Here is a 12032-nt window from a genome sequence, read left to right on the forward strand (position 1 = left end):
TGGTGTGCACATTTGTCTTCCAAAAATGAAGAAGCCTCTTCAAAGTCAAATGCTGTCATACAACTGTATTGCCTTCTGATTTGTGATTGGTAGGAAGGCGTGTTTGTTACATGGTGTACAGAAACTGGACAAATTAGATGAAATGTGACTAGCTCACACTGGTAGACTTTTTTTCCCATTAATTGAGCTTTGCAGGCTAGATTTTGAAAAGATCAGGACCCCACCGGTTCCCACTTAGGCATCTTAAAGAAACGGAAAGATTTTCAAAGCGCTCATCGCCCAGCAGTTCCCATCATTTTCAGTAGGAGCCGCATTGTTCACACCTGGCCCTACTTGTTTATATTGTAGCCTTATCTTTTGAAGATTGATACCAAGAGCTGTCAAAGGAGAGAAACAGTGTTGATCCCACAGGCCAGGTGTATTAGAAGTAATCTCTGGGCACAAAGGTCTGACACTTTACCTGTTTCATTAGCATCAGATCAAAAGTTGAAATTCTATGTGGACCTTCAGTCTCTGTTCTGTGAATAACTGCAAAAGAGGCACATCTGAATGCACCTGCACCCTTCTACATGTCTCTATGGTGTACGTGAAATAAGAACTGTTTGTTGTAAAAGTGAATTTAAGGTTATGTTTTATATTTTCTTTGGCCCTGCAGGTTCTCCAGGAAAGGCAATTGACAACTCAGCCAGCAGCCAAGAAAATAATTTAGGGAGCCCAAACAAGGCTGAAAAATCAAGTCAAGCCTCTCGAGAGCACCATCCTGGAAGAAAAACTGCAGGGGGACAAGTGCAGAAAGGAAGTGATGAGTCAGAGAGTGACTTTGAATCTGATCCTCCTTCTCCCAAGAGCAGTGAGGAAGATGACGAACAGGAGGAGGAAGATGTCTTACAGGGGGAGCATGGAGACTTTAATGATGACAATGATACAGAGCCTGAGAACTTAGGCCATCGGCCTCTCCTTATGGACTCTGAAGATGAGGCGGAGGAAGAGGAGGAAGAAAAGCAGAGTTCTGATTCCGATTCCGATCGCACCAAGGGAAAGCCCATGGAAGGAATCCCTTGTGGTAGATACAGAGAGGTGGGTGGCAGTCATGAAGACAGAGAACCCACTGTAGCACTCTCTTCCTTGTCTGAGTTACCAAGTACTGTGGCCACAGTGAGCCCTGGCCAAGAATTTGATGTGTTTGGAGCTGTCCCCTTCTTTGCTCTTCAGACTCAGCAACCTCAGCCAAGAGAAAAGAGTGACACAGATTTCTCTCCTCAGCCTTCTTTTCTTGGCCTGAGGCAAGAGCAGGATGACTTTGATGTCTTCACCAAAGCCCCATTCAACAAGAAGGTGGCCCAGCCAGATGGCCCGGTTGTAGGAGCTGAGACCCAAACCTCCCCTACTTCTCCCCGAAGTGTGGATATTTTTGGCTGCACCCCTTTCCAGCCTCTTCCCACCTCAAAGAGTAGTGAAAGCAGAGAGGACCTCTTTGGGCTTGTCCCCTTTGAGGAGATTACAGGGAGCCAGCAGCAACAGAAGGTGAAGCAGCAGCGGAACCTGCAGAAGCTCTCCTCCCGGCAAAGACGTATGAAACAGGAGGTGCCCAAAAGCAATGGGAAGCGCCACCATGGCACCCCGACCAGCACCAAGAAGGCTTTGAAACCCAGCTACCGCACCCCAGAGAGAGCCCGCAGGCACAAAAAAACTGGCCGCAGGGACTCCCAAAGCAGCAACGAATTCCTAACTATCTCCGACTCCAAGGAAAACATAAGCGTTGCATTGACTGACAGCAAAGATCGAGGCAACCCTTTGCAAGCGGATGAGAATCTGCTGGACCCCTTTGGAGCCAAACCTTTCCACCCACCAGACTTGATGCGGAACCCACAACATCAAGGACTGGGTGACAACCGTGGGGACCATAATATAGTAGTGCCTGGTAGACCTCGACAGAGCTCCCTGCACGGGGCCGTTCACAGTGGTGATGGGCTAAAAACAGATGACTTTGGTGCAGTGCCCTTCACAGAACTGGTTGTGCAGAGTGTAACGCCACAGCAGGCCCAGCAGCAACAGGCATTAGAGTTAGATCCATTTGGGGCAGCTCCATTTCCTTCCAAACAGTAAATGCTTCCACCAGACTATTTCTCGTTTTCTGCACTATTTAACTTTGTTTTTAAATAGTGTAATAGTCCATCTGGTTGAATTGACAGGAAACTGATTTTTCGTACAGTTTATTCAGCCTCGGTACTGCATGCCCAGCGCTCCCCCAGAATTTTAAATCATGTGTTTTTGTATTGTACAAAACACCCAGAAAAAGGAGGAAGCATTTCAACAGGACAGCGCATTTCCAGAGCAGAAGAGGAATCCGACATGAGCTATTGTTTCAGCCACTGACTTTGTAGCCATGAAATATACTGTTCTGCACTTTTGCATGGCCTTTCCGCTCATAGGCGAGGGGGGAAACCATGGAAGAAGGTCTGCCATGATGCATCCAGTTAGTCTGATGGAATGGAATCCTTCTATGATACAAACCTTTGACTCTCTCTGAGACCTGAGATAATATGTATGTGCTGGTATCCATGATCTGCTGGGAATTCTTCAGTCTCCACCTTCTAAATGAAAGCTCTTTTCTAATCCTAACAAAGAAACCTACTCAAAGGATTGTGTGTCTCAAGATTTCAGAGCATGGTGGTGGCTTGAGAACTGGTGCACAAGTAGAGGTGGAAGGCAATTTTTGTGTGCCTGAACATTAATATTTTTACAGTAAGTGCCATTAATATAAAATAGCAAAATGAAAGTCTAGAGTTAAAACTAAAGATATAGAGAATATATTGGTTTGCCAGATAAAATCATGGGTAACAAAGTAGCAGGGCTACAGCCAGCATTTGCAGCACTTTGAAGACTACACAGTACACTTGACAAGAGGGGCTGATTTACCTGGATGCGATGTCTAGCACAGCGGGAGTATATCAGATCATCAGTAAAATTGGCAGCAAGTGCAAACATGTAAAGATTACAAATCAGTTTTATTCAATTATCAGTTAGGGTTTGCATCTGAAAATACCACTTTTTTTTTCTCTTGGATTTTTATTCCAAACAAAATCTGTGTATATCTTAGAAACTGTTTTTAAACAACAACTATGAAATTGTCACATAATATTCTTAAGTTCTGACAACTCTATTATTGTACTTAGTCTGTTTTATCAGAGTTTCTGCTAAATGCACTGAGCTATGAAGAAGCTATACCGTGAAACCACAGAGTTTCAGAAGAGAAGCAGTAAGCAGCAGGTAGCTTGTAGATGCTGATTACTATTCTGTCAGTAAACTGCATTTCACACCACAAGGCCTTACAGACAGGACCCACTTCCTGCTACGAAGTACCTCTTAAGCCAACAAGTGCACGAGTGCTAAAAACGTATAGTACACAGTATGTCATGATGGGCTGGTGATGCTAATCCACTTGGTGAATACATGATTTAGTTGTTCTGTTATAAGAGTATATACTACCTGTATATGGGCCTGATTCTCCACTGTCTTGTACCTTGGGTCTAGTCACTTACACCTGTTGCAAAGTGAGCAGAAATCAGAGTGGTGGTATTTGACACCCATTTCACATTCGTTTTTCGCAGGTGTAAATGACTAGACACTAGATGGAAGGAATCGGGTCGTCTTTGTTTATTTCAACATGGTATATCTTGCTCTGAATATTGACATTTTGCACAAAAAGCCAAATTTTAAATTTGAGACAAATCAATGGATGAATGAATTGTATATGCAGATACAGTGAGTGTTCCCTTCCTACCCACCTGCCCTCCTCCCCCCAGACACACACACACTCTCTCTCTCTCTCCGGATTAGCTAAAATCTAGATTAACACATTTCTTCCGAAAGTCTTATTAAGAAAAATACAGTTAGGTGCAGATTCCTCCATAGATTTTTTCCAGAGGAGTCTGGCTCTTTTCAAGCACAAAAATAAAAAGGAGACTTCTTAAAATTGCTGCTCTCCTTTGCTGGCTTTATTCAGTTTTCTTTGATTGCTTTTTTGGATCGACTAGAAACCACCTGTAGCTAAAGTATTCATGTCTCTAGTCCTAGACATGAGAAATAGGATACATACATGGGTCTTTATCTCTTTCTCTTCCTCTCTTTTTCCTTTATTCTGACAAAACAGATGAAATTCAAATACAAAGTCGTGCTGAGTTAGGGATGTCCTTCTCGTGCTAAAATGTTTAGCTTTGAGAAAGACAGTTAATAAGGGGTAACCTCTACCTGCATCTGAATATTCCAGTTTTTAGGCTCTGTCCCTATTATTCTTTCCTATTCTTGTGCCAAGAAGCAGATGTCGAGCTTGCATTTTTTTCTGGCTCTCAGGTTAACATTGATTTACGAAGAAACACACCAAACTGCTTTTACGTAGCTCTTTATTGAAATTTCACACACATACCTAATTAGTTGTTGGAAGATGTTAATTCCAAAAGTGATCAGATTACTCCTGGGGGCGTAAATCCTGTAATGTGGACTGGGAGATTATAGAAATCGGGTCTAGAACACTAAGGTCATGGCTTTCATTTGTGTAGAATGATCTTAACTACCTGCCAAACATGTCTGAAATTGGAAAATTCATTTTTTAGTCATAGATATATCTCTCACACAGGAATTATACCTCTGAATTTAACTGTCTGCACAAAGGGATTCTTGCCTCTGGCTCTCTTAAGTGAAAGGGAGTTTGCCTTTTACTTCAATGGGGCGAACATTGGGCCCCAAAAAAGGTTATGTACTAAGATAACTCCTGTCTTAGAATATCAGTTAAAATGAGCATAGAAGGCAGATTACTGCCATCCCAATTAGATTTCGAAGACTTTTATCCTGACACATGTTTAAGCTGGAGAATATTTTAAATGTTTCCTTTCTTTTCCTTCTCGCCGCAGAAGGAAGGTATAGGTTAGATAAAATGAGACTCAGTAATGAATAACCAAGGGAGACAAAAATACTGTAAAACCAAGTAATTCCAAAATTGGCACATTTCTCTGACCTTTCATTATTATGGTCTTTCCTTCCTAATGGCCTTAATATACCTTGATTTATGTACTCTACTTATATAGCAGATCTTTTTCAGAAATGACATATTTTTAATATGTTTCTGTTACAGTAATTTTTTGGTGGCGTTGGTGAAGAGAGACTATATTAGCATGCCTTACAAACCTGGCTTTGCCTGGTTGGCTGTGCAGTAGACTTGGCCTGTGAAGATATTGAACTTGAGTTTAATTTCCATTAAGATCTATTAATGGAAACAAAGTAACTGGTGTCACTGGGGAAAATATACCTTTGCCTGTACTCTGTGTGTATGTATGAATGCATGTATGTATTTTAAAAAGGATTATTATATCACGACCATACCTGAAATACTGGAAAAAACATACTATGATAAATTTGTACCACGATGCCGTATAAGACCATGAGAGGCAGGTAGGGAATTGTCACTTTTTTTTGGTTAGCCAGCAGGGAGTATCATTTTAGGGTTTGATCCTTCCCTCTAGAATATAAAAGGCAGCACGGGAGATCTTCACAAATCAACTACTTTCAAACCGCAGTAGGTCGAAGCACTTAAGGAACGTAGTGCCATGATAGCAGTCCACACAGTCCATCAGTGCACAGCACGCTAGCAGGATGTACATTTACACCCCAGCTGTTTGTCTTAACAAGCGTTGAGTGGGTTTTCCAAGATTGCACATCTTGTCAGAAGGTACTAATAAGCCCTTCTTGGCTAAGGGCAAGAGTCACTGAAAATAAGTCTAGCTTCTCTGCAAACCCCAAAGCATCAGTTTTGGGAGATCTGCATTGCTTTTTACTGGCTTGCACTATACCAGAGCTGGACCTAATTTAGTGTGTCCCACACTTACGGAAATATCTTTTCATTGTTAACATGTTCCAGTTAGTAAGATGGAGATACCCACTGTGAAAATAAATGGATATATTTACTACTGTGAGAATAACAAATAGAGTTTATCTGGAGATTTTTATACTATAGGGTGTATTTTTATATATATAAATATACACATGCACTCACACATTACATATCTCTTGGAGTCAATGTGACTTTTTTTTTTAAACATCATTGCAGCCACAATCATTTTCATGTGACTGGAAAAGAGAATATGAACAAAAGCCACTAAAAATGCCAGGGAGACATGAGAAAAATGCCAGGGGGTGGATGCCCAGTTATTTTTCTACAGTACTTCTTTCAAAAGGAAAATCAAATAATTGTGTGTATACCAAGTTTGTTTGTGTGACTAGGGCATCCTCTAATAGTAAACAGCATACAAGCTATTTTTAAATTGCTGGCCTACAGCTTTAAGTGCACTTTTCTGAATTACACTTCCATTTCTTGTTAGACTTGAAGTTTCTAAAGCTTTTTTGTGTACCACTAAACAGAGAACTTTAATTTTTCTGTGAACTTGATGTACATCATCAAATACTTGCGATTGTTATTAAAAAAAATAATCAAATGTGATAGTGATTTTGCAGACCTCCTTAAACAACTAATTGTGTAATATCATATTCCTGATGAGCTGCAGTTAACGTTCTCCATTTAATCACTAATTGAGTTTTATGGCATTTTACCATTTCACTGCTACAGACTTGATTTTGGTCCCTAGTTCATTCTGTTTGAAATATTTTTTTCTTATTGTTTATCATATCTGCTGCCTAATAATCTGCTTTCTCTTAAAGCAATAAATCCTAGTGGATTACACATTCTTTTATAATTCCAGGACTGCAACATATTTACTTGACTGCTTCCTGCAGAAGATTTTCAGATGTGAACATTCAGATTCTTAATAGGGTAGGGAAGCCAAACGTTGCCAATTTACATTCCTGGCTAGAAGACTAAATACTGTCTATATGCTTGCTATACATATTCTGCCCTGCAATTGATTTTCTAACCATTTTTTAGGATAAAACTACTCTGGGCCAATCTACTAAAACCCCAGAGCAGACGGGGGTAAAAGTAGGGCTTTATCAAAGACTAATGGCAATATTAATGTTACCCCTATTCAAATGTAACAGTAAAGTGAAAGGGAAGAAACCAGTATTAGTCATTGGTGATGAGTACCCCGTATTAGTGGTGATATGGCTGGGTGTTCTGTCCTTCAGTCACCATCGCTTGATTCAGAGACCTAATCTCAAAAAATGATGCACATCTATAAAAGAAGCTTTGTTAAAAGGCGGCTAATGAGGTTTTTTTCATCTGTAGGTCCCTTTTCAAATCCAGCTCAGTTTGCTTTTGAGTGAAAGTTACCAACAGCTGGTTATGGTCTTACGTTAAACAGTTGGCACCACCTTTAGCAGTCTCAGCACAGGACCCAGTGATTGAATAGGCACAGAAAACCTCTCATTCTTCTTAGGTGGTTGTTACTGGTTGGCTGTCCCTTTAAGGGGGGGGGTCACACCCACACTTGTGCCACCCAGCCACACTTGTGCCAGCTGAGCTGCCTCCCTTACCCCCCATGATGTTGGTCAGCGGGGGTTTTAGATAGGTTCATTAGCAGGCTCAGCTGGGTGGATTGCACATAAGGAGGGTTTGCTCCTTGAGTGGTGTGAGGCCAAGTTCCCAGGAGAAGCAGCGGACAGCAAAGGGAGCTAAGAGAGGCCGGTTGTCTGGCTGGCTCCTCTGGGAGGGCTGGAACTGAGCTAGGCAGACTCAAAGCAGGAGGGCTGTGCCTGGTGGGAAGCAGTGGGTACCCGTTGTGTGTTGGCTAAGTGTGGACTCTGAGGGGAGGAAACCTGAGAGCCAGCTTTCTGGAAGAAGGGTGAAGGACTGAGCATTGAGCCCAGGAGGGGCAGGAAACTCTTTTGGTTTATGTCAGGTGTGAAGATTGTTTTGCTGGACTCTGTTTATAGCTCCAGAAAGGGACAGAACGGAGTCTGATTTGGCTGGAAGGAAATGGGGTGGGGTTGTTGGAACACCAGGTCTTGCTGGAGGGGGATGCTGAGAACTATTAAAGTGGTCTTTCCAGTTAAAGATGTCAGCATTTTGGTAAGACTTCTGTGGGGACCGTGTGTGGTGGAGCTTATTCTGATGCCTGTGCTGCAGCTAATTGCAGTATTTAACATGCACACAAACACACAGCCTGGATATGCAACATTCAGGGAGATAGTATAGTTACTGTTAAAGTTTCTTAGGATTCATGAAAGAATCAAGTAGAGGAATAGATGTGAGCAGTTTTTCTGCTGTAGCCCAAAACCCACCCATTTTCATACACAATATCTTGATGTAGGCTACACTTACCGCAAGATTACATGGTAACACTATTATGGGCTCTGTTAAGCCTACGGTAGTTTGATTTCCTGTAACAATGCATCCAAGAAGAGGAGGGAAAACGATGCCCTGTTGTTCTAACACGAACCATGCTTAGCGGAGAAGGAGGGAATGTATCATTGAGGAAGGTAAGAGAAACATCACAGCTGAACTCCCTTTACTTGGGCCGAACTGGTTTAATTCAGGTTGGGACATGGGCCAGGCCCTCCTATGTCTGGGATTAAGCACAATGTATGTACCTGTGCCCTTTGCACTGACTAGGACTGTATAGGAAGTCATCCCTGTCCAACACAAACCTGTAACCCAAAAGCTCCTGCAATTACTTCGTATTGAAACATGACCAAGATCCATCTGACTGACCCAAACCACTCCTGCAAACGGAGGGAATCAATATTGGTAGCCAAAGAAACCATGCAGTGTTTCTTAGAATCTAGTCAAGTTTCTTTAGATCAAGAAGGGGCTAAAGGTTTTCCTCCTTTGGGGAATGAAAAAACTGCTAAGGATTAGCAGACCACATTTAGATAGGGCGCAACTTCATGTAACAGTGAAATGGGGATTCTTTAAAATTGCACAAGCTAAACTTTTCAAGTTTCTAACAACCATTTGTTAGTAATAAAGATTGTCTTGGCCTCTGAGCCACAGGGGAAAACCTCTCTCTAAAGAGAGCTCTCTAAGGCCCACTATTAGAGGTACCGTGTAGATGGAGACTTGAGAGGAAGTTGACAGCTTGAAGAGGTCCTCTGAATGTGGTGATGGGTCTTGAAAGATGAATGCTGGTGTCCGTCTGAATTAAATGCACCTCACAGCTAAGACGGTTGGGCCCAAAGCTCTAACTAAAGTTTCTTAAAGCATTTTTAACATCTGCGATAGAGCACCGTTATCAATGCCTTAAGGAGGACAGGCAAACTAATTTTGACAGAATTTCCCAAAAATCCAGGAACTCAAAAGCGGCATGAATTGCCATAGTTTAGGCTTTAGCATTTGAGAGGCACCAGAGTGCAAGTGTAATCCACATACCTTCTGGGTGTGGTGTTCTGTCCCATCTAGCGGCACCAAGACCACTTAGCGAGAGAGAGATTAATGAGTTTGCTCTACAGCCTTAGCTATAACAGCAAACTGACTTTTAGCTCATGCACTAAGCTCCAGAGGCCCCAGGTTTGATCCTGCCCGCTGACTACCAGGGTCTGTCGGCGTTACAAGTGGGGGCTCATCCAGGAGTTCAACTGGGAAATCGTTGAAGCTCAGGATGCACTTCCTCAGCTAGGGGAAGTATGTAACCCACACACCTGGGTGTGGTGTTCTGTCCCATCTAGTGGTGACGAGAGAGAGAAAGATATTAATGAGTCTGCTCTACAGCCTTAGCTAACAGCCTGTTGGCTTTTAGCTCATGCAGTAGAGACTCATGCACTAAGCTCCAGAGGTCCCTGGTTCAATCGCCCACTGACAACCAGTCTGTCAGTGTTACACAAGTTCAGTAAAATTAGAGTTAGATAAATTCATGGAGAATAGGTCCATCTATGGTCAGGGATGCAACCCCATGCTCCGGGTGTCCTTAACCTCTGATTGCCAGAAGCTGGGAGTGGACAACAGAGGATGGATCACTTGATGATTGCTGTCTCTGTTCACTCCCTCTGAAGCACCTGGCATTGGCCACTGTCAGATGACAGGAGATTGGGCTACATAGACCATTGGTCTGACCCAATCTGGCCGTTCTTCTTTCTGCAGCCTAGGGTCTCACAATTCTGGACGTTGCAGTTTCACGGAGGCAGATCGTTTGGCTCCCAGGCTCTGGCCATGCCCGTTCTGTTACCACTTGCCACCAGATTCTCTGCCTCTGTGGCAGCAGACCGTGGCCGTTTCTGTTGCTCCTGCCCTTATTTAGCAATCTGAGCTGTTTCTTGCAGCTTTTGGGCAGTAAGGAGCGAGTGTTCTCCTCCTCCTTCTCCCTCAGTTTAACCCTTTCTGAGCCTCCACTGCAGCCCAGGAACCTGAATTGAAGCTGCCAGTGCTGAGGATTTAGAGCTCTGTGGCATTGGTACAGCAGGTGGAGCCATTGTACCACTCGGTGCTGAGATCTTCTTCAGCTCCGTGGGTGCCAAGTTTCACTTGAGTGCAACGCGCTCCATTAGAGCTTGCCTGCACAGGATCTTTAGCTTGTCGGGAACTCTCGGTGCCAGATGTGCCTTGTGGCCCGGCGCTCTCGGTGCCATTGGTACCGGGGCAGATTTTTCAGCTGGAAATCACTTTCTTTTAGGTGACTCTTGGTGCGGGGATGTCAGTGACTGTCTTTTTGTAGCCTTTCTAGGAGCAGGCTCCTTGGCAGCCATTGTTGGAGCAGAACCCATCAGAGGCTGCCGTTGGCAGCTGTTAGCCATGGGGTGACCTGGACTCAGGGTCGGAGGTTGGTCTGAGGGATTTCTCCATCATGAGGCGCTTCAGTTGGAGTTCCCTGGCTCTGTTTTCTGCCGTGTGGGCACGTTTGAGTAACGTGTCTCGCCAAGGCAGCGGACACCCTGAGCATGGCTGTCAGAGACTGGTATGGAGAGTCTGCAAGTCAGGCAGTGTTTAAAACCAGGTGAGCCAGCCCTGCATGAGAGAGTTGGTCTCTTACAGAAAAAACAAGGGTAAACCTTGTCTGAGACTAAGGCTGTACGCCTGCCGGAGAGACAGGGGAGTTAAAAAGGGGAATTTTTTTTGATGAAATTAAATAAATTAGAGTAGGGCAAGGGGGATAGGGAAGCTAACTACAACTAAGCTAACGCTACCACTATGAATGATCTACTATAAATTTTATCTGAAGTCAGAGAGGACAGCAAAGACAGTAGAGAAGGAACAGGGGGATGGTTGGCTGCATGACGCTATGTAGCCACTCGGTGGGGTGTGAGATGGCTGCTGTGTGTGCGTGGCCCAACTGATTACAAGCACAGGGCATCAAGACACCTAATGTGCAACACCCACAGGGACAGTCCTTGAAGTAGTAGTGTTTGGTACCAGTAATGGTTCTTGCCATGAGTAACCCTCAGAAGTCTGTGGTGGCACAGTCTAGTGGAGATATGCATCTGCTAGACCTACTGAATTCAATTAATCCCCATCCTTCTCCCCTTCCCCTCCTGCCCCCCCGGCCCCCGCCCCTGACAGGGATGACACTAGAGAAGCCAGGGTCTCTATCTGAAACTTAAGTATCAGAGAGGTAGCCGTGTTAGTCTGGTTCTGTAAAAGCAGCAAAGAATCCTGTGGCACCTTATAGACTAACAGACGTTTTGCAGCATGAGCTTTCGTGGGTGAATGACTCTTGCATCCGACGAAGTGGGCATTCACCCACGAAAGCTCATGCTGCAAAACGTCTGTTAGTCTATAAGGTGCCACAGGATTCTTTGCTGCTTTTATCTGAAACTTAGTTTTCTTCATCCACTTGAGTCTTTTGAGGTCGAAAATGATTGACACTCCCCGTGTGTTTCTGCACAATGAAGAAGATGGAATAGAACCCAGAGAACCTTTCTTCCGAGGAAACACTATCACTCCCATATCCAGAAGGTGAGCTTTTTGTTCCAGATCAGATTACACTTTATGGGGTTGTTGGAACTAGATGAGTGGATGAAGAATGGATGGGATGGAGCCTTTAGCTTCAGGAACTCTTCAAAAGGGTTGTTGAATCCCTAGACATTTGGTTGTCACAGCTACCAGAAGCCCAACATAAGCTCATGGACATACTCTAGGCATCCCCATCGGCAAA

General features: G+C 43.7%; 1 protein-coding gene across 2 annotated transcripts in view; it reads left to right on the forward strand.

The window, feature by feature from the left end:
- Positions 1–6493, forward strand: part of BMP2K (BMP2 inducible kinase) — a 104340-nt gene extending 97847 nt beyond the window's left edge. For both annotated transcript variants that reach the window (XM_039539703.1, XM_039539704.1), the window contains one exon: positions 656–6493. In XM_039539703.1, the coding sequence (XP_039395637.1) occupies positions 656–2106 (1451 nt within the window). In that variant the 3' untranslated portion in view covers positions 2107–6493. The remainder of the gene's footprint in view (positions 1–655) is intronic.
- The last annotated feature ends 5539 nt before the right edge of the window (positions 6494–12032 follow it).

This window comes from Mauremys reevesii, linkage group 5, assembly GCF_016161935.1.
Source record: "Mauremys reevesii isolate NIE-2019 linkage group 5, ASM1616193v1, whole genome shotgun sequence".
Lineage (NCBI taxonomy): Eukaryota > Metazoa > Chordata > Testudines > Geoemydidae > Mauremys > Mauremys reevesii.